Source organism: Myotis brandtii, unplaced genomic scaffold, assembly GCF_000412655.1.
Source record: "Myotis brandtii unplaced genomic scaffold, ASM41265v1 scaffold244, whole genome shotgun sequence".
In the NCBI taxonomy this organism is placed as follows: Eukaryota; Metazoa; Chordata; class Mammalia; order Chiroptera; family Vespertilionidae; genus Myotis; species Myotis brandtii.
Genome location: NW_005359225.1, coordinates 2,142,296 through 2,168,169, shown reverse-complemented (window position 1 = coordinate 2,168,169; position 25,874 = coordinate 2,142,296). Strand labels below are relative to the sequence as shown.

At 49.7% G+C, this 25,874-nt stretch overlaps 1 protein-coding gene across 1 annotated transcript in view; it reads right to left on the bottom strand.

Annotated features, from left to right (window-relative positions):
- Nucleotides 1–3,405: 3,405 nt before the first annotated feature.
- The window catches only part of MAP6 (microtubule-associated protein 6), a 76,702-nt gene continuing 54,233 nt past the window's right edge, over nt 3,406–25,874 (bottom strand). Inside the window, exons 2-4 of the mRNA XM_014540407.1 lie at nt 24,504–24,717; nt 21,786–21,988; nt 3,406–4,721 (exon numbers count right to left, since the gene is read on the bottom strand). Of these exons, the coding sequence (XP_014395893.1) occupies nt 3,545–4,721; nt 21,786–21,988; nt 24,504–24,635 (1,512 nt within the window). The 5' untranslated portion in view covers nt 24,636–24,717 and the 3' untranslated portion in view covers nt 3,406–3,544. The remainder of the gene's footprint in view (nt 4,722–21,785; nt 21,989–24,503; nt 24,718–25,874) is intronic.

Genomic DNA, 25,874 nt, shown 5'->3' with positions numbered 1-25,874 from the left:
CCATCCTCTCTCAGCCTCCTCTCCCCTCCCCCAGGCGGGCCACGTAGGTGCAGGCAGAGTCGCTGTTGGCCTGTATCTGGGTTCCCCAAACCTCCCAGGGGAGGGGCAGCAAGAAGGAGGGCTGGAGATGGTGGATGCTAGGAGGGGCTGGGAAATGGCTGCAGCAGGGAAGAACCAGGCCTGAATGAAGTCTGCATCTGGACAGGGTGCGGAGAATCTAGTTCATTTCCCGCCTTTCCCCGCCCCAGCCCAGGACCGAAGCTTGGCCTTCTTTCTGGGCAGTAGGAAGCTGGCTGAGAGGCTGATGCGGCGGCTGCCTGCACCATCTAGGATCTCCTCTAACCGTCAGGACCAGGACCCTTTGATAAACGAGGTCATTGAAGTGACTTGCTGGGCTGAGACCCAGGTCAGCCCTCTCCCAAGTGGAAGCTGCCATGTTTGACAGCCACCTGGTCCTCATCGGCACCCTCAGCTTGTGTCATTGAGCATCACTCTCCTTACGGAGTCCCTGCTGGCACCGCAGGCCCCTGGGTTCTCCTTACAGTTTAGGGCAGCCCTTCTCAGTTCCTTTGTGCACTTCTTTTCCTACCTCCGACAAGTCTCCAGAGCTTTGAGCTGGGCCCACTTGTCTTTCCATTCAGACACTGTCCCTGGGGGAGCTCAATGTGTGCCCTCCCCAACATGGGGCTTCAGTGAGGAGCCCCCCCACACACACCCCAATAAACACAGAAGCAGCTCTCTTCAGAGGCGGAAACCTAGCAGGCAATGGCCTGGATATCTGCCCCAGGATGTTACACATCTCAGGGATGGCACCATCATCTGCCTGGCCCGTGGGAATGTGCATGTAATGGGACCAGGTGTGTGGGTCAGAGGGAGGACTGAAAGGAGGGAGGTGTCCATACACAAGACTCCTTTAGCCTCAGTGTGGCCCTTTCTTGTCTGCAGGGCCCTATTGCAACGCACAGGGCAGCAAGCTCTGTGTTGGGCCGGGAAGAATCCTCACAGTGGTGTGTGTGTGTGTGTGTGTGTGTGTGTGTGTGTGTGTTTTATAGAGGTTGCTTCTGGAGCAGAAATCCCTGGTTCTGTTGGGAGAGGGGTGAGGAGACAGGCCTGGGGTCAGTTGCTCAGAAAAATTTGGACGTCATCAATGCTTCCTGTGGTGATTCTCTGTAAGAATCAAGCTGAGCTCCTTTAAAGGGAGCCCTTTAACAATGACCTTTAGAGGGGGTTAGTATCCCTAAGGGTCATAAAAATCTTCAAGAGGGATGAGTGTTCCTTGGAAGCCAACTTTGGTGAGGGCAATAGGTGGAGCTCCCCCTACACCCCCAGATCCCTGAGGGTTTGGGGGTTTTAAAGGGGAAGCTATCATGGCCCAGACACTGGGATCCTCACAGGACACATCTCTAATCAAGGCAGAACTTCAGCCCCTCGGCAGCCCCTAGTCTTCTTCCCGGGCCCACCAGCAACACACTCATAGCTCACAAGACTGACCTCCTCACTCCCTTCCCGAGGTCCTGGGATTCAGAAAACTGGTCACCTGTGCCTGGTCCCAGTTTTCTGCCCAGAGACCTGCTACATCCCTTGGTCAAACCCCCATGCAAATCAGGTTCCTTTCATTCAAGGACCTCTGGAGGGGCTTACTCTGGTTCTCCAGCCACACATGTGACACCCCTGCCCATCCCCTACTCGGGCTGTCTGAACTCCATGGCCACTTTCTCTGAGAAACTTTCCTGGCTTCCCCCTCCAGGTATCTTCTCAAACCAGGCCTTTAGCTGTCCCGTGCCCTCACACAACCTTTACTTGTCATAACACTGGGACTCCTTTACCACAGTGACTTCAATGATCAGCACTGAGCAAGACACAAAGTGGTTGCTAAGGAAAAGTCTGCTGTGTGTGGGAATGAATGGGGGGCTTGAGGTACTGTTTTCGAAGCCCCGGCTGAGCTGTCCTGGCTACTGAGAATCAGCAGATGTCCTGGGACCCTTCTGATCAGAGGCCTGGTTTTCTCAAGAAGCATGACATCTGGATGAGCTTTAGGACCGAGCCTTTGGCAAACAACTGTTACCCAGAATGACCCTGAGCCAGCAGGGACCCTGCTTCTGTTTTCGCTACAGGCTTCAGCTCTGACCCACCCAAGGGCTCAGCCTGCTGTGATTTGGTACTGGTTTCTAGGCTTTCATGGGACCTGACCTGGAAAATAATAGAAAATATACATTATATGTTGGTCTTTGTTCCCAATTCCCGGCATAGAACTCCTAAAACACTTAAAATTTCTTGGGTGATGCTTTTGTTTTAATGAGGTGATTCTTGGTGGGCTCCTGGATAGCTTCAGGAGAAAGATGAAGCCACGAGTAGAAGCTTGGAACTTTCAGCTTCACCCCATCTTCTGAGAAGAGGTTGAGTTAATGATTGATCATGCCTACATGATGAAACGTTCATAAAATCCCAAAAGCATGGGGGTTGGAGAGTTTCTGGGTCGCTGGAGCTATTGGAAGGGTGACACGCCTGGAGAGGGCAAGAAGCTCTATGGCCCTTCCTCTGTATCTGAGTATTCATCTGTAGCCTCTGTCCTTTTATGGCAAACCAGTAATGTGTTTCCAACTTCTGTGAGCACAGAAGCTCCACGCCCCTTCCTTCCATCTGGATGTTCATCTGCATCCTTTATCCTTTTGTGACAAACCAGTAATGTAAGTGTTTCCGACTTCTGTGAGCCATTCTAGCAAATTGTTGAGACTAAGTAGGGGGTGTGAGAACCCCAATCATACCCAGTCAGAAGTACAAGTGACAACCTGGGACTCAAAAGGTTGCATCTGAATTGTGTATGTGTTGTGCGGGGGTGGGGAGCAGTATTATGAGACGCCCTTACCCTGTGGGAGCTGACTATCTCCAGGTAGATAGTTGAGTTAACTTGTGAGACATCCAGCTCCCACACGTCAGGTGTCAGAAGGGAAGAGCAGGAGGGTGAGAGAGAAGTGTCCTATCCTCCATCTCCTAACATCTCCCACCCACTCCCATCTCACGCTGACAACTCAAAGGAGCTGGGAATTGCTCAGATTCCTCTTGCCTGGATGGGTAATGCAGAGTCCTGCATGCCCACTTTCAAATGACAGCCATGGCTGGTGTGCTCAGTGGTTAGAATGTTGGCCTGTGCACTGTAGGGGCACGGGTTGACTCTTGGTCAAGAGCATGTATCCAGGTTGTAGGTTTGATACCTGGTCCTGGTTGGGACAGGTGTGGGAGGCAACCAATCAATGTGTCCCTCATATCAATATGTCTCTCTCTTTCTCTGCCTTCCACTCTCTAAAAATCAATGAAAAAAATATCCTTGGGTGAAGATTAACAACAACAACAAAATGTGCATGATGTGCGCGCACACACACAAATGGAATCAGAGAAAGACACGGCTAAGCCAGAGGGATTTGTTTTATTAGATTCCAGCAAGACTATACAATACTGTTTCATGCAGATTAAATGTGAGACTTTGCTACCCTGGGGAGGGAGCACTTTCACTGCCACCTCTTTCCTTGGTGTCAAGGGGTGAGTGTCAAGGGGAGCTCTCAATATATTCTGCATGGGGGACAGTTGGGATCGTGACTGGGGGTGGAGGTGAGACAGTGGACAGCTGCGGGCCCTTTGGACCTTGAGTCTTCAGAGGTCCAGGGACCACAGGACCTTGGTCCTTGGCTGGTGGTGGCACTAGAGGATCTTGATCTTTCAGAGGCACCGAGATGATAGGAACTGGATTCTTCACAGGCTCAAGGACCACAGGACCTTGGTTCTTTGGGGGCTCGGGGATCACAGTGCCCCGATCCTTGACTCGTTCTGGGACCATAGAACCTTGATTCTTTACAACTACAGAATCATGACCCTTCAGAAGCTCTGGGGCCACGCCACCCTGACCCTTGACTGGCTCTGGAACCACTGAACCTTGGTTCTTTGCAGGCTCAGAGAGCATAGGACCTTCTTTCTTTACAGGTGCTATGAGCATGGCACTTCGATCCTTTAGATGCTCTGGGACCATAGGACCCTGATCCTTGACAGGTGCTGGGGCCACAGGACCTGGATCCTTTGGAGTCTCTAGTACCATGGAACCTTGATCCTTAACTCTTGCTGGAACCATTTGATTATTTAGAGACAACGGGAACAAGGAACCTTGGTCCTTGACTGGTGCTGAGATCCCAGAACCTTCATTCTTTAAAGGCCCAGGGACCGTGTGATCTTGATTCTTAACTGCTGTGGGGACCATGGAAGCTTTATCCTTCAGAGGCCCTGGGACCCCAGGAGCTTGATCCTTCAGAGGCCCTGGGACCCCAGGAGCTTGATCCTTCAGAGGCCCTGGGACCCCAGGAGCTTGATCCTTCAGAGGCCCTGGGACCCCAGGAGCTTGATCCTTCAGAGGCCCTGGGACCCCAGGAGCTTGATCCTTCAGAGGCCCTGGGACCCCAGGAGCTTGATCCTTCAGAGGCCCTGGGACCCCAGGAGTTTGATCCTTCAGAGGCCTTGGGACCGCAGGAGCTTGATCCTTCAGAGGCCTTGGGACCGCAGGAGCTTGATCCTTTAGAGACTTTGGAACAGCAGGGCCTTGATCCTTTCGTGGCTCTTGGATCACAGGGCCTTGATCTTTCAGAGGCCCCAGGCCCACGGGACCTTGTTTCTTGTCTGGCTCTGTGGCTACAGGACCTCGATTCTTATGTGAGTCACTGGTGGGATGGACCTGGCTCCTGCAGAGAAGAGAAAGGTGGTCACTGTGAGGGCCAGAGCTCAGGCCAGGGATGGGGCAGAGCACAGATTGCCTGTGGAGCCTGGGCAGGGCAGCTCTTGCTGGAGAGCCAGGAGGAGAATCTGACTTCCATGCTCTTAGTATAGAATGTGGGGTCAGGTGAGGGGCAGGTTCAGGAACCAGTCATTCAGTGTTTGCCAATTGATTATAACCTGCACGTGGCACAGAGGATGGCACCCAGTGAAAACGGCAGTGCTCTAATGGGACGCAGGGTCCTCCAGCGGGCAGCCCAGCAGCCCGTCCACCTCACACTCCACCGAGGCCGCTCTTCCTTCCTCCAGGATAGCTGGGCCCATCCTGGGAGCCCCTCTTAGCTGTCTACTCAGACAACCCTATAGGCCACCGTGCTCTTTCCTTGTCCTCATGGCCTTCTTCTTCTTGAGCCCCTTGTTAAGGGCTAACTTTGGGGAGGGGCTAGGGGCCTATGGCATGCCAAGAAAGAGGGCAGTGGGAATGTCCCCCTTCCCCCATCCCTTGCAAACAGAAAGGTGTTTTTATCACTGACATTGTTTAGAACAGCCAAGCACATGGTGATAATAATAAGCAGACCAGCTTCTAATTGGTTTTATTACTGCTTTTAAATTCTCTATGGACAATGTACCCGATCGTTGCCTGTACCACTGCTATTGCTGCACCTGTGCTAGATGACGGGCTTGGACTCCCCTCGCTGCATCTCACTTCCAGCTCCTTCTACTCTACCTGGGCCCTTGTCCACTTTTACTCCAAGGCTCTGGGACTGATTTCCCGGTAGCCAAGAACCCAAGCCTCACCAGACTCCTCACAGGCTGTTTCATCTACCTCACTACCTCACCCCATCCCTTGAGCCACCCACATGGTGGAGAGCAGGTGGCATCACTGACACCAAGGGCAAACATTGCCCCACTCAGACATGCCAGTCTGGTTTGGAATGCACACTCCTTCCTTGCAGGCCGGGCTGAAAGTCACCACTCAGGAGTGGCCACTACCCAGTGTCACAAGCCCTTGCTCATTCCACCCACAGTTCATTCCACTTTCTAAATCACTGCTCTCCATAGCTCATTGCAGCAACCCAGCAACCCTGCTAAGTATGCAGGGAGGGTTTTATCACCCTTTCTTGTTAGAGGGAGAGACTGAGGTCCAGAGAGGGCAAGTGATATGGAAAGTTCGAGGATCTGCGTGACCCCTAGTCTGCCTTCTGGAACCTGGTTTCGTTCCCCTATAGTGCCTGGCACTTAGTAGGTGCTCATTATACTTTGTGGCCACTGAAGTCTTTAAGGTTCAAACCACCTTAGCATTTTAATAGTTCCTATTGGCTTTTAGGACTGTGTCTTACTTGCTCATTAAAGCTGGTCCAATAAGACCTCTACTTGGTAACACTTTCTTAGCTCACTATGGTTTCATCTCTCTGGACCTTAAGTTTGTCATCTATTTCATTGGACATAATGACATTTATTTAGAAATTTATGATGATTAGAGATCATGTACCATGACATTGCTATATAATATTACAATTACTCTTCTATTTACTTAGAAGTAAAGTTACACATGGTTGGACTTTTAAAATTTGGACATGCCATCCTGATTCAGAAACTTCTTACTGGTTAGAATCTTGAGCTTCCAGGAGACTGACATCTCTCAGCAGCAGAGTACACGGCAGCACAGGCAGCCTATCATCTAGTCCCTCTTGATGTCTCTAAGCATCAAAGTGGATGGAGAGAAGCCAGGGTGGCTCCCTGGCTCAGCACGACACAGAGCACAGCTGCTCTGGCCAGATGGACACAGCTGGCCACCATCAGTGAGACCTTAGTGTTTGTGGAGAGAGCCAGCAAGGCCACCAGAGGCATACAGAACCCAAGGGTGGGATTAAAATACTTCTAGTGCTTGGTGGATGGCCAGAGAGGAAAAGTAAAAACCTAATTCAGAATTGAATCAAGCAGGAAATGGATTAGATGAACCCTCTCAGGTAATGAATGGGGGGATCATCCTGCAGAGTGATCAAGCTGAGACAGGAGACAAAAAAGGTGACCAGGGCTTGACTTGATCTCGGGGGCTTGGGTTGCAAAACCTATTCCATTGGCAGGGCATGGACTCAGCATCCCCTGATGCCATGGAGAGTAAAAGGAGGGCCAGCTCCACAGTGGAGTCACCGAATACATTTCCCTGAGTGCCGCAGTGGCTCTCAGGTCACACCCAAATTGTATTTAGTGAGTACTCTTAGCGAGTTGTAAACTAACTCAAAATTTGCTTGGATATATCACCTTACATTGCTTTGCTTAGTAAACTTGTTTCTTTAGCGAGTGTTTCTGGTCATGGGAAGGTTTAGAATTAATATTAGAAATGGTAAATTAAATGAAATCTATAGTTTTACCTTTTTTTGGTACTATGTATAGGAAGAATCCGTGTAGAGTTAGTTTGAAAGTATTTGTAATATTTAAAAATAATTTGGCATATTAGAATATGTAACAGATTAGCTTTGTGGTTCCAATATAAAATGTGCAATGGAATCATTTAGACTAGTGATTTTAAATGGAAAGATATAAGGCAATTCTATAAATTTTGTAAACAATGATGAAACTTATGACAATCCAATAGTTTTCATATTTTAAGCTTAGTTTATTTTAAATTATTTATAAGTTAATTTAAATTATTCAGGGCAATTAAGTTATAAAATCCCCCTTAAAATGTTTTGATTAAAATTTACTAGGTTTTTAAATGTTACTTTGATCTATTAAGCATTCATTTTTATTTTCATTATTACTATTTTTAATTGATTTCAGAGAGGAAGGGAGAGAGGGATAGAAACATCAATGATGAGAGAGAATCATTGATTGGCTGCCTCCTGCACGCCCCCTACTGGGGATTGAGCCTGCAACCCAGGTGTGTGCCATGACCGGGAATCAAACTGTGATCGCCTGGTTCATGGGTCGATGCTCAACCACTGAGCCGCACTGACTGGGCAAGCATTCATTTTAAAAACCACAGCAGCCTCAGTTGGTTTTCCTATGAACAAAACCGCCCTCAAGGCCAACATAACACTCTCATTGATGCTGACTGGCCACTACTTGGTTCCACACTGCCTGTCAGCATCCCAGCTGTTAAATGCCCCACCACTCGCAGAAAGGCTGGCAGAAGCAGCACTCACAGTGCCCTCTGTGTGAAGGAGACAAAGCTGCGCCCCGGCGGGAGGGGGGACTGGGCACATGGTTGGTCAGTGGAGATGGGCTGGATTCAGGCCCACGCAGCCCACAGGCCAGTTGTCCTTGGGCATGGCCCAACCTGCACAACCAAATCTGGCAACTTGAGCCACATGCAAATCTTTTCAAGGCAGCATATGACACAGACCCCTCTCCTCCCAGCCTGTGTACCCTCTCAGAGACTAAAATGGCCTGCTGGGTTTATCTCAGCTTCTGTGCTGCTTATTGCCTGAAAGGTCTTGGGCAATTACTCCACCACAATAGATCTCAGTTTCCCCATCTGTAGAATGGGGATAACAGTACAAATGTCAGGGACTATTATCTGAAATCATAATTCTTGATTATTTGTAAAGTGCTTTGGGGCATCGCATGAGTAAGTCCAGTACTATAATAGCTAGTAACAGTTTACTAAATGCTCACACACTGGATCCTCATAGCAGCCCTGGAGGAAGACAGGGCAGGTGGAGGCCAGCCTTGCAGCCTTACCCTCCTTGCACTGTCCTCTGGCCACTGTTTTCATTTCTTTGTGTCTGCTACCTGGATTGCTCTCTTTCATCAACTTTTCCCTGTCTATCCTTGATGGCTTGGCTCAGATTCCACTTCTTCACCAGGCCTCCTGGATACATCTCTCCACATGGGTTTTGTCCATATCTCCCTTACGGCAGCACCATTTTACAGTCTCTCCCCACATTCATAGGGCCCCCCATTACATGTCAGGTCTCCCCCATTAGATTATGAGCTCCCTGAAGGCCGGGGCCATCCTCATGGCCTGCAGCCCCAGTGCCCAGCACAGTACCTGGAACAAAGAAGGTCAAATGGAAAAAGTCACAAATTATTGTTGCTGAAACCTGGTTCATCAGCTACCCCGTGGCCCCAGCCAGAAACCCAGAGTCACCCTGAAGACCTTCCTCTCATCAAAACCTCCACCCAACTATCAAGAACCATCTGCTCCAGCTCCTAACATGTATCTCTTGAATGGTCCCATTTCTTTCCCTCCCTCCCTTCCCCTCACCAACTGTGCCCTTATTCCTGTGGACTTCCTAACTAGTATCCCCTGCTCCTCATCCAATTCGTTTTTCATACAGAAATCAGAATCATCTTTCAAAAAAGCATATCCCTTCCCTGCTTACAACCCTCCAGTGGCTTCCCCTTGCTCTCAGAATAAAGAGTAAAACCTGTTACATACCCCACCTGGCTGACCGGCCGGCTCTCCCCTCCTTCCCAGCGTCTGTGCCCCAGCCTCGCAGGTCTTTGTTCTGTTGCTCAGTCTGCCCTGCTCCTTTCCATTTACGGCTTAGCACATGTTGCCACTCCTGGAACATTCTCTTGCTCCTTCGTCAATTGGTTAATGCCTACTCATCCTCCATCTCCCAGCTCCCTGGAGTGCATTCCCAGGGAAGCCTCCCCTGACCCACAGATGTGACCAGGTCCCCTGCTACAGGCTCTCCGCGTCCCTTTCTTTCATACCCTTTCTCACAGTGAATTACTTCATTCTTTTGGATTAATGTTTCCCCTACCAGACTGAAGCATTCAGAGGGCAGGACCATGTCACATATCTGCATATCACTGTATTCTCTACCTAAAACAGTACCTGGCTCAGGGAAGGCCCTGACTAAATAAATACCTGGTCAATGAATGAGTAAATGAGATTCTATTCTGTGCCAGGCTCTGTGCTATTTGCAAAATGCAATATTTCCAGGTTACACGAGACACCCTGAGTCTTAGGAACTTGATTTTCTGCCCTTCCTCTCGTTTCCATGGAGACAGGGATGCCCCCTGGGTACACACACACACTGACTTTGGATCCGTGCTTTATCAGAGTCTGGAAGCTGGATCATCAAGCCCTGCCCCAGACTATGTGCAGAAAGGGCTTCCTTTCCTCCCACTGACTCCTGCCCTTGCACACAATTCTAATCCCATAATCCACCACGTGGGGGGTTTTCTCCCTTGACGGTCTCCTGAAGGAGCATCAAAGCAGATCAGAGCTGGGGCCATGCTCCTGCCGTAGGGCCACGTTCAGAAATGAGGGGCCTGTGGACCCTGTCCTTGAATCCCGCCTCCAGAGCCTGCAAAAAACTCATACTTCCTGAGCAATAAGCACATGCCAGGCGCATTGCTAGGTGTTTCACATAGATCATTTCTTATCATGCAAAGGGCAGCCTGCTGGAGGAGCAAGCACACTGACTGGACTTCAGGCCAGAGAGCTGGGTTTGAATTCTGACCCAGCTCCTTCATAGCCATGGGATGTTATCATGGGCGTGCCAGGCTCTAGGCCTCAGTTTCCGTAATCTATAAACTGAGATCACAGTGCCCGCCTTCTGGGGAGGATTCGTTTACATGAACGCTCATGGCATAACCCATGGAATACGGGTGATGTTTTGTAAATGTTAGTTCCTAAGAGGGACTTGGTGGTCTAACTGTGTTACTCTATAGATGGGAAACCACGCCCAGAGGGCAAGCGACTCTCCCAGGACCCAGGCCACTTAGGGGCTCTGGCAGGAGGTGGGGGTGGGGATGTCAGTAGACAGGGCAATTTTATGTTTTCTCTCTCCTCTTCTCTGCCACCCTGTTCAGACACAACCAAAGCTCCAAACACAGTTATGGAAACCACAGAGACCCCAGGGGGAGTGCCTAGGAAACCATCTTCGAAAGGCTCATTATTCTTAAAAAGAATCTGCGGGAGACAAGGCGTTCTCGAAGCAAGAGCTCTGGCTCCCGCCTGGCTCTCCCACAGGACTCCGCGGTAGCCTCTGTTGCAGCAATTATCATGGTGCTTGGCAACTACCTGCCGATCCCCCAGATCGTGGGCTAGGTTTTGTTCATCTTTGCATCACCATTATCTAGTGTCTGGCTTGTAGCAGTACCTGGCAGACATATGTGGGAGTACCGATGGCTGATGTGTAGCTTTTTCTCTGTGTTCTATTTTATTTTTTTCTCTTTTATCCATTCACTGGACAAAGTCTGTGTTAGGCCCGGAGTGACTGAGACTGGGGCCCTGACCCGAGGGTCGCCCTGTGTGGAGCAGAGAGACAGACCTGGAAGCACACGCCGTGGGCACTCTAAAGCCACCAGTGCGCCCGCACCACCGTCAGCCCTGGCCCTGAGCCTTCCCCAGCCTGTGTCTCTTCAACTAGAGAGGCCCAAGGTCCCTCCAGGGGCAAGGACGGCCCTGCTGGAGAAGTCCTCTAAGCGGGACACACAGCCCCTGCCCTGGGGTCTCTTTAGCTTGCTCTCAACGCAGCTGTACAACCCACCCCTCCTCAGCGACTGAAGAGTTGGTTCCAGTGTCACTTCCTCAGTGAACTCACCCTACCCTCCAACACAGGACAAGGGTCGGGTCCTCCTTGTCCTGTGTTCCCTCAGCACATCCCCCATCCCCTCACCCCCTCACAGCAGCCCTATCAGAGGAGTGGCCAACTGTTGAGTAGCTGCCTCTCCAGATGGGGGCTCTTAGAGGCCAGAAACCACTTCTGCTGTATCCTTCCTGGCTGTCCTTCCCTGCATCCCTCACCTTTCTCCCCTCCCCCTTTTTCTCCCCTCCCCCTTCCACAAACATTTAGTAGGCACCTGCTCTGTGCCAGGCCATTGGATAGGAGTAGAGAGGTAGCGAGCTCTGGCCCGGGGCTGTCAGACACTGAGACTTCCATCCTAAAGGAGAAGCTGAAGAAAGAACTTGCACAAGATCACATTCTAACCACCATATTCACATGACACAAAAGATTTCCTCGTTTTAACGGCCTCGGCGCCCTTTTGTCCTCCCCAACTAACTTCTTTATGGTTTTCTGACAGGACTTCGTATGCAATGTGCACCCTGGATTCTCACAGCAGCCCTGCCGGCCAGGCAGACAGGGGCCGCCCGAACCCCCTCTTATGGGTGGAAATGAGGCCCAGGAAGGGGAAGCAAGTTGCCTAAGGTCACATCCTGAGGCTGTGGCCAGGTCAAGTCCCTAAACGAGGATGACAGGCTTCCAGGCAAGCTCTTTCCTCTCTGTAACAATATCCCTCACGGGTGTGACTTCAGCTACAGAGATTCCAAATTGGTTTGCAGACCACTGAACTGGGTCTGGTCTGAGAGCACCCTGGCCGGCTTTGCCTGGTGCAGGAGGTCGGAGCCACTGACCTCCGCAGGCCCCCAGCTCTGAGATCCCAACTACATCTCCTGAGAGAGTTGCCTCCTTTGCCTCTGCCCTTCCTGTATCCACTACCCAAGGAACGGGAGTGGTTAGGGCATGATCACGCTGGCAGGCAGAAGCAGTTAGGGGCAATCAGGCAGGCAGGCAGGCGAGTGGTTAGGAGCCAGCGGTCCTGGATTGTGAGGGGTCACAGATTGGAGAGGGTGCAGGCTAGGCTGAGGGACAACTCCCCCCCCCCCCCCCCCCCCCCCGCTCCCCTGCCCCAAGGGTTACCTCCTAGCGTTCAGCAGACCCTGGCAAAGAAGCTAGTCCCAGAAAGGAGCAGCACCCTGGTCTGAGAGTGCCATCCACACCCACACCTGTGAGCCCTACCTGTACGGCTGCCAATGGGTCTACCAGCCCAGGGCCTCACTGCATAGGAAGAGCAACTAGGACCACAGCTAGGGAAAATGCTGCCACCACAAGGCTTAGTTTTGTACAGGGGGTTGGGGGATTGGGGTGAGGTAACTGCTGACCCAACTCAGCATCTATGACCTTCATCTGACTCATTTTTCTTTTTTTTAATTCTTTTTTAAAATTCTTTACTGATTAAGGTATTACCTATGTCTCCTTTTCTGACTCATTTTTCATAGACAAGAGTAGTTAGAGTCATCAAAAGTTTTGGAGCAAAGGGACAGGATGAAGCGACTGCTACTTCAGGAGGCTGCCCATCTTCTTTATAACAGGGATCCCACGGACAGATGGCCCCAAGGACTGGACCAAGAATGGGTTTTAGTCACACAAACTTGGCTTCAAAGCCCGGCTCACCACTTACAAGTTGTGTGACTTTGTCATTTACTCACTGAGTCCTTGATTTCTTTATGTATAAATGGGGATGATACCTACAGACTCTCTAGCCCTAGGGTGAGGATTAAATGAGAACAAGTGTGTAAAGGCCACATAAATGTTTGTTCTCTCCCTGTAAGCTGTGCCTACCTGCATTTTACAAAAGTGGAGTCAGAGACCTGGTCAGATTCCTGGTTCGGATTTTCCTCCACCAGCCCAGGCTCCCTGCGGGCGGGCGTTCTCCCCAAGCAGAGAAACGGCCTCACCAAGCGGCTGGATGGCTGTGTGTTCCGCTCTGTGCTGCTGTTGCTGTGGTCCTTTTTGCTGTTAAATAACTTCTCTAGATATAACCTCCTAAGAAGAACTGAATAAATTCCTACTTGTATAATAAATATTTTAGGAAGCATCTTTGGTTGTTTTAACACCAAGAAGGCAAAGTCAAGGGCATAGCTGACTCTCTCAATGAGCTGCCAAGAATCTGGTAATCCTGCTAATGACCCTTTTTAAAATGCAAAGCGCTAGACTAAGGCAACCAGACAGTAATGGCTCAGTTCATGTCTAGCTCTGTGCTCCTGGGAACTTGCAAATCAATTTCTGTTCTTTCCTCCCACCTCACCTAAAGCAAAGGATGGGATCTTGAGCAATTAGTCAAAATTGGCTCCATGTGTCCAGAGGGGATCAATGAAAATGAACGTGTAATTGCAGAAATGGAATCTGTACCGGGTGATTTATAGGCTGTGCTCAGAGACGAGGGGCCAGGGGAAGGGCTGGGGAGGAGACAGGGCAGCAAGAGCCACACTAGATGGGTTTTCTCTCAGGCTGCTGTGTGGCAGAAGGAGTGGATCCACCAGATGTTGCTCCAGCTACCACACCATTGGGCCCAAGGAGGGTAAGTAACTGGGAAGTGGTGGTCAGCAAAACGACCCTTACGTGAACTATTGCCACTTTACAGTCTACAGAGGAATTTCACAGGCATTCTCACTGGGCCATCTGACCAGTCCTGTGAATCACAAACAGGTATCCACCTGCCCTCCCAAACTCAGGGACCAAACAGGTTCGAATAATGCTGCATCCCTTGCTGACCAAACTCAGACTTTTTGAATTTGAGAAACAAATAGATTTAGATAGTGATGTGTGGGCAGAGCTCAAGAGATTTATCTCAGTGCTGCGGCCGAAGCAACGCTGTGAGCACACTCCAGCGGACAGGCTTCCTTGGCACACCAGGAAGTGGCAACGCCCGCCTGACAAATCTCCAAGAGCCACCTACTCTTAGCCCCGACCCTCACGCCCATTGGATAACATAGCAAGCGTGTCCCTATTGCTTTGGCTGCTTACCCCTTTATATACGGCTGTACTTCCTCAATAAACTTAGATCTGTGTCTCTGAACCTGGTCTCCGGAGTGGTGCATGCAAGCGCCCCAGCGCGTTGGGCTCCATCGTCCTCACCCCCGAGGGACCCCCTGTTCCAGTGATGAATACTTGTATTATTATTATTATCTCTTTGAGGCTCAAAGAAATGAAGCCAAGCTAGTAAATAGTAGAGCTTAGATTTAGAACCAGGCCTGTTGGTTCTAACTCCCATCCCTTCTTCCTAAGCCTTGCCCCTGAGGGACGCCTCTCTGGAGTTGGGAGCTCTGCACTGGGTAGGGGGTGGGACTAGTCATCCTTTTAAGATGACCATATAACCAAGAGTCCGTGGTTTTTTGAAGTCAGGGCTGTTTAGGAAAAGCGGCTACGTGAAGTACAGAAGCAGGCTGGGCATTATAGAACCAGCTGTGGACTGCTCTGTGCTTTGCTATTGCTGTGACCTCTCTGGAAACCACCTCTCTGATATGAGCAGGGCCAGTTATTAGGCAAAATAAAGCCTTATGGAGGCACCGTAGTGAATATGGAGGCAGATGGTGAATGTCATCACTCATTCCCTCACTCATTATTCATTCAACAAACACTTTAGAAGACATTCTCTGTGGAAGGCTTTGGGGCCAGAGCCGAGGGCTACAAAGGTGAACTGAAGGATCTGGTCCTTGCCTGGGGGGAGCACAGTCAGTGGGACACACACACACACACACACACACACGAGCAGGTGACACAGTTCACGTGGTAAGTTCCATGATGAAGACACACAGGGAGCATCTTACCCAGCCTGGGAGGTGCAGGAAAGGCCTCCTGGAGCTGTCCCCTGAGCGGAGTCTTGAAGGATGAGTTAGCCGGGTGGAGAAGCAGAAGGGCAATCTGAGCAGGTGGGGCGGCGCGGGGAAGGCATGGAGGTGAGAAGCAGCATGGTGCACTGGGGGACAGGAAGCTCCGCAGGCCGCCGGGAGCCCCCGGATGGTGGAAAGCAGGGTGTGATATGGTCAGATTTGCATGTTCTAAAGACCCCTCTGGCAGCTTAAACCAGTGGCAGTGGCAGTCATGTACTTCTCTCAGCATCTGAAGTTCCCTTGGCCCCAGAAAAGGTGTCTGGGTTGAGGTAGTTAAAATACAATGCCAAGTTCACAAGTGATGGAGGACCACTTATATGAGGACAAGGGCCAGAGAGTTAAGCTCAGTTCTACTGTTTGAAATACAATGCACAAAATGGTGCTGTCTGACCCAATGCCTCAGGTAATGGACACCAGTTTCATCTCGGTATCTCCAGTACCAAGGATATTTCTTATGAATGCAAATCCATTGGATCATTCTGCATTCAATAACCATGCATGTTAGTCACCCAGTCAATTTAGTACCTGAAGGGGAAAACCGGTGTATTTGGCTGAGACAAGTGGTCAATTCAGTCAGGATGTCTGAGCCAGTTGTGTGTGAACCCCTGCTCAAATCCTATTTCCCCTGTTTACAACTGGGTCCCAAGATTGAAAGAGGATCTAGGTAAGACCTCTGGAGGGCCTGTACGTCTTGACCAGACTATGTCAGCATGAGTCCAGCTTGTCTGCAACCTGATTCGCTGCTGACTAAGCTTCCCTTTGCTGTCTGCTACCTGGCAAACACCTGCTCCACAACGTCAGGAGGGGTCAATGGAATGGCACAGAAAGGAATACTCTGTGAGCAATCAATGAATATAAATTGTCAGAATCCTATTGTTTAGGTCTGTGGACTCAAGATGATTCAATAGCTGGAATTCCTAATCCGATTGTTTGCCCAACTGCATGCTTTGTCAGAGAGTACTCATCGTTAATAGTGAACACAGGCCCTGCGAGTATTGTAAAGGGAAGGGGAAGGGTCTGAAAGGACCTGTATTTAGTGTCTACTCTGGGTTCCCTATAGCCATTGTGTCACTTCATCCTCATTCCTCTGCTCCGAGGTGGGTATTAGTGTCCCCGTATTGAGGACGTAGGCTCAATTAGGCTAGAGAAGCAAGGTTGCAGAGTCGGCACTGATTTCCAGCCATGAAACTGGTAACTAAGTGCACTGCCAATGTTAACCAGCAGTCACATGATAAATAATAAAATCCAGGCAGGTGTACCTTGGAGATAATGTTTTTACTCCAGACCACCACAATGAAGTGAGCATTGTAATAAAGTGAGTCTCAATCTTTTTGCTGGTGGAGGGTCTTACTTTCAATTTGTTAAAAAAAAATGCAGTATTTGTGAAGTGCGATGAAGTGAAGCGCAATAAAACGGGGCATGCCCGTATATAATGACGTTAACTGGTATTACAGGTATTCTGGGATGGTCCAGGTGTTAGAGGGATCTCCGCATCCAGTGGCAGTGGGATGGAGGAGGATGGACTAGGTGCCTGGTTCTGCAAGAGTGGAGCCTAGGAGGGTGTTGGCCCCATTCAGTTGAAACAGCTGCCCAAACCCTGCTGGTCTCAGGCTGGTCTAGGGTCAGGCCTTGCCTTAACTGTAGATGGTCCACGGGCTGCATTCTGAAAGAAATGTTTTTATATCTGTGGTCCTAAAAATGTACTGCTTTAAGACATTTTAGCAGTAAAAGGAACCTGAAACCAGGAAGACATGGTAAGGGTGGTGGTGGTGGTGTCCCAGGCTTTGTGAAATGGGACTTGACACTCCCCAAATCTATGAGAAGAAGGTCATAAATTTTTAACCCAAGTGAAAAACAAAACAAAACAAAACAAAAAAAACACCGAGGGAAGAATTTCACTAAGAACACACAAACACTAAGGAAGAATTTAAAAACACATAACTAGTTTAGTAATAATGAACTATTTTAAAACTAGAGGGCTGATTTTAATTCTGTTTGCTGGTTTAGGGAGGTGGTGTTAGTAATGAGTATGGATCCACCTCCTGGGCTTCGGGCAGCATCAGCCAGCATGGTGAGGGGTGCGGGCTGAGGCTCTGGGAGAGCCCTGCCTGCTGGGCTGCAAAGGGAGAGGTAGCCGGGCTCCCCACCCTCCTGCTTTCTCTATTGCCAACTCCTGTCCTCTTTCTGGTTCTGAGTGTGTCTCACCTTCTCTCGGGCTATTCTCTGGGTCTTCATTTATGTGTTTTTCCTCTCTCTCTGCTTCTATTTCTACCTCTCTCTTGTCTTTCTTTCCACCTCTCTCAATCCCTGGTTTTGATCAAAACAATCCTTAACTGGTCAAAATAGAGCTGAATGATATACTTTAATATGTTTTTATGTATGGTTTATAGATTGAACAGTATTTTCTGTTTTCTGCCTCATACAAAGGCAGGCAGGTGGGTATAACTTTTTCCATTAATCCAGAAAACAAATATATGGTGGTTTTCATATGTATGACCCTTGATTGATTCCTACCAAACCTTCTCCCCCAAACCAAGAAATTGGGGGCCAGCAATAGGATAAAAGACCCAGCCTAGAGCTCCTAGCCTAAAGCAAGAGAGGACCTATACTTGTTGCCCGATATGTGGGTGAGAAGCATGATGGCAGGGAGCATGCAAGGGTGTGGGGCGCAAACTGGGTGTATGAAATGGAGATCCCAGTTAGCAACTGCCCGCTCACATGGCACCAGGCCTTCCCGTGTCAGCCTCTGCCACTGTCCAGCCTTTGCCTTGACCCTCCCTGAGCAAACTGCTGCCCCAGGACCTGAGCTCACCTGGTGTTGAACCCTCCACCCCTTTGCTGTGCACTCCCTCTGTCTGGCATGTCTTGGCCACCTGCCCATCCACTGAGGTCTTCCCTGATCCACAGAACCAGCTAGAACAAATTCCTCCTGCTGCCCCACTGTGGTCAGAGGTGGGGTCTCAGTCATCCTGGTTCTCTAGTGCCCAACACAGTGCCTAGCACAGAATAGGTATTCAATTAATTTTGGAAAAGGGAGGTGGGATTCCACATAGAACAGTGTCTCCCACTTTAGAAGAAGGAAATCAAAGTGGGCAAACTTGGCCTAGCTCTGAGGTTCCCTCCCAGATCTGCTCTCCTGCCTGCAGGCCTGCCCCTGCACACCTGCACCCCACCCAGTCTCCAAGGCTCCCTCCCCATGAGGCCTTCCGACTCCTACGCCTGTCCTTTACCTGAGCTTTCAGCCACCTGCTCTGTTGTTACCTTACGTGGGCCTCTCTTATGGCTGTTTCCACACCCCCATGTTAGGCACACACAAGACTGTCACCCCACACAGTGAGCCAGCCCCCCGAGGGTGACACTTCCACAATGACCAGATGAAATGAGCAAGGGAAGGCATCTCTGCCAATCCTTGGGAGAAGAAAAAGCTAGAACCCACCGTCCTGCTGGTCGACAGGAAGCGGGGAGAGGGTCGGGCCCAGCCTCCCGGCGGGGAGAGGAAGTACTGAACGCAGGCGGTCACTCACCCCCAGCAACACGGGGTCAGGGATCAAAATGTTACACTACCTTGTTGGCCAGTGGGTCTCCTGGTCCATCTTCGCCTTTCCCAACACTTAGCTCTGACTGCTCGCAATTAGTATCTGAGAGGCAATCTAAAAGAGTCAAGCTGCATTACGGAGAACCCCAGAAAAACTGCAGGGCACAGCTCCTCTCGTGGAGAGTGGCTCAAATGGCAAAGCTTGGTCCTTCACCTACTCAGCTGGGCCTTGCCAAGGAAATAAGATCAAGAAAGTGGCGTTCGACTTTAGTATTTATTTAAAATTGGAAAAACGGTTTGTTTGTTTGTTTGTTTGTTTTTCTGAGCAGGCACAGACCACAAGCACGTCACAATCAATTGGCTATACATGAATAGTTTTGTCATTTTCGTACTAACAGCAGGAATGAAATAGCACCGAGAGAGGTGTGCGCTACACATTACATAGACAATCTGTGGTATGCAACAAAACCCAGGCCACAAAATCGGAATTAGACACTCCTGTCTGCCTCAGAGAGGCAAAAGCATAGTGGGCCAAACGGGCACGCCAGCGGGGACCACAGAGCTGCCGGAGCCCATGCCCAGCTTCAGGGATTATTTTTGCAGGCAAGCAAAGCAGATAGTGGCAAAGCTTCAGTCCTCGCTCTCTTGCCAGGGGAGTTGAGGAAACCATAGGGAAATGTACAAAACTGGGAGGAACAGGCATTGGGAGCTTGGTCACCTTCAGAAAGGCAAAGACAAAACACTGCTCGTGGAACCGAAAACAGTTTCCATCCGTACGTCTGGGGTACAGAACAAGACGGCTGAGTTTTATTTGTAAGCAGTAGAAATCAAAGGAAGTTTCTTGCCAGTGAAAGGATATATTCAAGAGTCAAAGTGAACTACAAACAGGTGTGAAAAAGCTGGGGACACTGAAGGGTGGAAAAAGACATTATACAGGTCATCTCAAGTCTCGACTCAGGTGCAGCAAGGTAGGGAACTTAGTCCCTGGGGCTGCCAGGTGGGTGGCGAACTCTACAAGTTGGGCAACACAACCTTGAACCAGACACAGGGATCAAGTCACAGGTGTCCTGGTTGTGCTGCTGTACAGACAGATTTACTTACACGACTCACCATGTCTAGGACAGTGTCTGGCGCACAGGCATTCAGGAAGTGAATACTGAATGAATGGTTTCCTGTGCATTGTAAAGTTTGATTTACTTGATCTGCAAAAAATATACGACTATGCTACGGAGAAATCCAAATTGTGGCTAACAACATGTCTGACTAATCTTGAGAGAATGAGAATATACTGGCAAATTATCTGCATAAAGTTAAGATCATATTGATAGAAATCTCTGGTTCAGATGAAGATTCGCTAGCAAATAGCTGGGATCAGTACTGCGACCGACTCTGGTCATTTCCAGGTAGGCGTCAAAATCTGTGATTCAGAAACACGAAACTCCTCCCATCGTCTACCTTTTTCACTACCTCTCCTTCCTCACAGTTCCATACCCTGAGGTAGAAAGGGAGACGGCAGAGGGCCTGGCCGAGGGCTTCGGTGTTCGTAGTCCTGTTCTCTTAGGAAGTGTGGCCCGCATGGCACATGTTCAAGAATCCACAAAGCACTTCTCCATGAGCTCCAAGGTGACCAACAAAATGGTGTCAAACCCAGACTTGGTGGCTTAAATGGTCAGAATAGGAGACAGCACTTGGAGGCCCTGCTTCCTCTAGACCGGAAGGACTAAGGAACATCTGAGGTATGGAACTGTGAGAACTTCACTCCTCACTACTTTCCTTACCAAGGAAGAGTAGGCTGAGCAGAGGCTTGGCGTCATACAACAGCCCAGCGATTTCCAAATGCTGGCGACAGCGAGCACTTTAAGGACACGAGAAATAAATCATACTGAGCAATACACACGCCACAGGTTTGCAAATGTGATTTTTCTGGCAGGTATTTTGGGGTGTTTTCACAACAGCTCTCTGACTAACGCCTACGACACGACTCTAGCACAGCTAAGGTGGCCGTGGCCGCTCCTGGAGGCTTTGGCCACACAGACACACAACACACAGTTCACTGCGAGCTGCTCTTATCCATTAATGAGGTCAAAAATGCTTGCTAATCACCTAGCAGGGAACTCCCCTCGCCTTAGCTAAGTCACAGACATTTCCCCTAACCCGAGGCTCAGCGCCCTCCGTCCTCTGAGGAGCAGCGCGAGAACAGTCGGGAAGGGAGAGTAAACATTGCCGCGCTACGCACTACATCCACTCCCTGCCTGTGTTTCCCAGAAGCAGGAGAGTCACGTTCTAAACACTATCCCTACACCTTGAACTTTCTTCCTCAGTCACCTGTAACCAGCCGCCCTGCAAAATCGGCAGCACCGGGCAGGCAGCCTGCGGAGGGGAAACAGGAAACGACCCCTGCCTTGGTGTCACCTTCCACAGTGTCGAGACACCTCACCTTCACCCTGCCCTAGTTTCAGTCATCAGCGGGGGTGGACAATGTAACGCCTACTGATAAGAAACTAAATGGGGCCACACGTTTCTAATAGAAGATTCTATGAGAAAATGACTTAAATTTAGCAGACACAACTAAATGTATTGACATTAAGGCCAAGGTTTTCTTGTGTTTTTTGTATTTCTTAAAAAACATTTTCACAAATGTTGTCCATTGCTGAAGTCCAGGTTAAGCTTCTATAGCAGATGACAACTCTCAGAATTTGGAAAAGAACACATTTACCTGAAGTTCCAAATTGATCACTGACTGACCTTGGGGAGGAATAGGAGGAGGACAACTCCCACAGACATTTCTAAGCACAACCGGGAGATTCCCTCCGCAGCAGCTGGGAATTGCCTCTGTGCGCCAAGCCCTGCCTGCCTTCCTCACCGGCTCATGGTCTCACAGCCAGTGAGCCACACGGCCTGGGGCTCCAGGGCCCCGGGCATGGCCACTGGGCCACGCAGAGGAGAGGCACGCCATAGGTCTTGGAAACAAACAGGATTCCTCCACTAAAAGAAACCAAACCAAAGGGCACCTGGAACACTCAGGACCAAGACAGATGAGAAGCCTCTAATCAATTTTGTGGCCTTTTTTTTGTTGGTTGGTTTAAAAAAAAGAGAGAGAGAGAGAGAAGAATAAAAGGAAAGTGCAGTGAAATTTACTCTTTCGCCTCAGCCAGTTTATTGTTCATCTCTTTACTTTGCTCCTTGTCGTCGGGTTGGGCTTGGGCGGCGCTGGGGCCCTCCGCGCTCTTTTTCTTGAAGGCCCGGCCCGACACCACCTGCTTGTCTTTGGCCTTCCTCGGGGCCTTGTGGCTCGCTGAGGTCTTTTTTGGTTTGGAACTCTGAACACTAGTTTTTTCCACCTGCACGGAGAGACAGACAGACGGAAAATACGGAAATACAAAAGGAGAGGGATTGGGAGAGAAAATTTAGAGAGAAGACACAATTAATGAAAGGATAATAGGAATGCCGACATTTGACTCTGAGGGAGCAGAGTTTAAAGTGTTCTCAGTGAAGTCAGGCCACTTGGCTTCTAGAACCCTCTGTGCCCCCTGGTCAGTCATCTGGCAGTACTCTCACTGGTCACATGGGGCTTTGGACATCTCACCCCGGACACCCAAACAGTGGACTGTGCTACTATTTGCACTATCTATCTGCTTCCCCTCCCTGTCCAAGTCAGGTAGGCATATGATTTGCTCTAGTCAGTGAAATGTGAGCAGAAATGACTGGGTCACCTCCAGGCCCACTCAGTCAGCCTGTGCTTCCCAGTGCTTTCTCCCACCACAGAGAGGCCGTGCCTTCACCCCGAGTCTCTGGCTGCAGAAGTGACAAGGAGAACTGCACCAACCCATGGTGAATGTGTATTATAAGAAACTAGAGGCCCGGTGCATGAATTCATACACAGGGGTGGGGGCTTCCTCAGCCTGGTGGCCATTAGGGCTGATTGGGGTGGCCGGCCAGGGGGAGGGACCGTGGGAGGCTGGCTGGCTGCGAGAGGTTGGCTTTGGGAGCGCACTGACCACCAGGGGGCAGCTCCTGCATTGAGTGTCTGCCCCCTGGTGGTCAGTGCACACCATAGTGACTGGTCGACCAGTAGTTTGGTCATTCGGTCACTTAGGCTTTCATATACTAGTATATAGATAGACCTCAGTTGATGTAAAACACAGAGATTGTGGGATGATTTGTTAGCATAAGCCCACCTTTCCTCTGTTTCTGTCTCTGAGATGGTGCACACAGATGGAAAAATGCCCTCACTGAGATGCTTCAGGCCAGGCACCTTGTCTCAATGAGGCCTTCACAATTGCCCAGCACCCACTCCTCCTCTCAGGCTGGCTCCTCTGCCCGTACTTTCCCGAGCAGCTGTTCAAGCCCATGCCCTCTCCCCAAGCTCCCTCCTCTAGCTCTGCCCCTTTGTTCCTAGGAGATGGCCTTGCCTGCTCTTTCTCAAGAACTCTGGGGTCACTGAGTGTGATCCCTCAGTATGCCACTGCCCATCCATCCCTAGATTTATTTTCCCCAATCTTTCCTCCTTCTTCCCTTTGAATCTTCTTTTGTCCAAAGCCAACCCCATATCCTGGGTCCTACCTCATCTGTGAAAGGTGGACAGAGATGCCATTGGGCTCCTGGGCTGGGCCACTGACTCACTGAGGTCCAGAGGTTTCCTGTCACCCAAGACCTGTTCCTAAGGTAACCAATCGGCCTGGTTTGCCGGGGACAGAGCTTTCATGAAACATGAAACTCTCAGGGCTACAACTAGAGGAGTCCAGGCAAACAGGGTCGGTTAGTTATCTTACCTGCATTGGCCAAATAGGAAACCACTGAGTGCAAGACTTTAGGGCAAAAGCAGAGAAAAGGCTGTCTAGGGTCTCCGACTTTTTCTGCTATTACAGATAGGAGAGCTGATATTTGCACGATTCCATGTGACCTGACCTCAGAGAACAAGCTCTGGCATATATGAGTCCTATGTCAGCAGCGGAATCTCCAACATGCTTCTCCCTCTCATGAATGCATTCTGGGATACAAACAAGGCAAAATGGTGTCATTAGAGGAAAATCCCTGAATCCACGTAAGTTACTTAGAAATGCAATTCATTCACAAACTGCTCATTATAATAACAAATTACTCAAAACACATCTTGCAGCTGACATGACAGGTGTGTTGTGATGACTAAGGACTGCTGGTGGATGGCATTTATGAGGGAAAGGGTAAGAAAAGGCAGGTGATTTTCAGGGACCGGGAAGTGAGGAAGTGTCTGGAGCTGAGGATGAGGCAGGGGTCGGGTGGGAAGGAAGCCAGGCAAGGATGCCTCCAACACCGGGCCAGCACTGCAGGAGCAAAAGCACAGTTATTTTATGACAAGGGGATTTAGGGCTCAGAGGAGGTTTTCTGTCACTTTTTTCCCCCTAGGTTTCTCAAAACCAGAAGCTAGTTTTCTGCACAACTGCCAGTCTTTACACTGTTTTTATTTTAGATAATGTTCCTTTTACACATTCCTTTTGAATTTATCAAAGGTTCTTGCTAATAAGCCCCCTCTATCGCAGTGAGCTGCATAAGGGAGGATTTAAAAATATTTATGTATGTATGATTTCAGAGAGAAAGGGAGAGGGAAAGAGAGACAGAAACATCAATTATGAGAGAGAATTATTGATCGGCTGCCTCCTTCATGCCCCACTGAGGATCAAGCCCACAATCTGGGCATGTGCCCTGACTGGGAATCAAACTATGACCTCTTGGTTGATAGGCCCACGCTCAACCACTGAGCCACCCTGGCCGGCCGGCTCACGGGAGGGTTTGGAGTAGCCCCGCTCCCATGCTCTGTGGCAGTGAACCCCTCCATCCCAGGCTGTGCTGATGGGCTCCCCTCCAGACCTGCCTCACCTTTGGGCATTCCTTGAAAGGTTCGCTGTAGAGGCTGCGTATTCTTCTGCGCTCAATGAACTTATTGTCAGCTGGTGTTGGCTTGTTGGCTTCCCCTTTGAACTGGGCACTGTAGCTGGTCTCGTGAGCCATCTTATCATCGGGGGGCTTGTACTGGAGCTTCGCTTTTATTGGTTTCACAGGCTTGATGTCCGTCCATGCTCTGAATTCATTCCTGGGAATCAAAGAAAGCACATGTGCTATGAAACATCATCTGCCTGGAAGCAGCGCCCTCACGGGGCTGCAGACTCAGCCAACTCACAATGCGTCCTTGTGGTACTGACTGGACGGTGGCTGAAGCGGTCACTCCACTCTGTCCTCACGGGTAAGTGACAGGTTTCCTCCGCCAAGTTCATGCGGTTTTGGCAATAGTGCCTGGGGGAAGGGCTCAGGCTCCCAGCTCCCACTGAGTGATCAGGCACGGGCAATTCTAATCTCTGGGACTTATTTTCCCAATATTCAAAATGAAGCTGCAAAAACTCAGGCCATTCAGTCATTCATGGATTCAACATACACAGGTGGGGCAAAAGTGGGTTTACCGTTGTTCGTATGGAAAATAATACCATAATTAATAAATACACAAATAAGCTCTGTTTCGTGTACTCACAACTATACACCTACTTTTGCCCCCCCCCCTTTATAATTGAACATCTGCTGTGTGTGAAGTATAAGAATTATAAAAGTTAAATTCGATAATAGATTAGCATTGTGTTAAACCACGTGCCTGGTGATTTCGGTCAATTGACACACGTCAGTTCCCTCCCCCACTTTGTCATGATGAAGACCCTTTGCTATGCAGAATCCTTAAGGATAATTCCTCCCTTTGATAGCAGGGGGCTTGCCTCTTATAGTGCTAGAACTTAAAAAGTCTGAATCACTTTCGATGACAATCCTTATGAAATGTGTAAATGCTCACAGATCTTAAATAGCACGTGATGTGGATATCACAACTGGGACGTGTGTTGGGATATGTACGTGTAGAGAGTCTTCATGTGCTTGGCTGTGAATGGCTATTGGTCCTCGCCCTAAATTACCCCATCTGCTGTTTTTTCGGAGTCAGTGTGTCAGTTATTTTGTTCACAGGAGTCTCTCTTGTGGTTTCTAATGAGCTGACTCTGATCCGTTACAGGACTGGAGAGGAGATGGTCAACACTTTTTAAAACACAGTAAAATAGGCCTGGCCAGTGTGGCCCAGCTGGTTGGAGCCACATCCCGTATACCAGAAGGTCTCAGGTTCGATTCCCGGTCAGGTCACATAGCTACCTGGTAGGTTGTGGGTCGGATCAGCGGTCAGGGTGGGCACATAGGGGAGGCAACTCTCACATATCTATC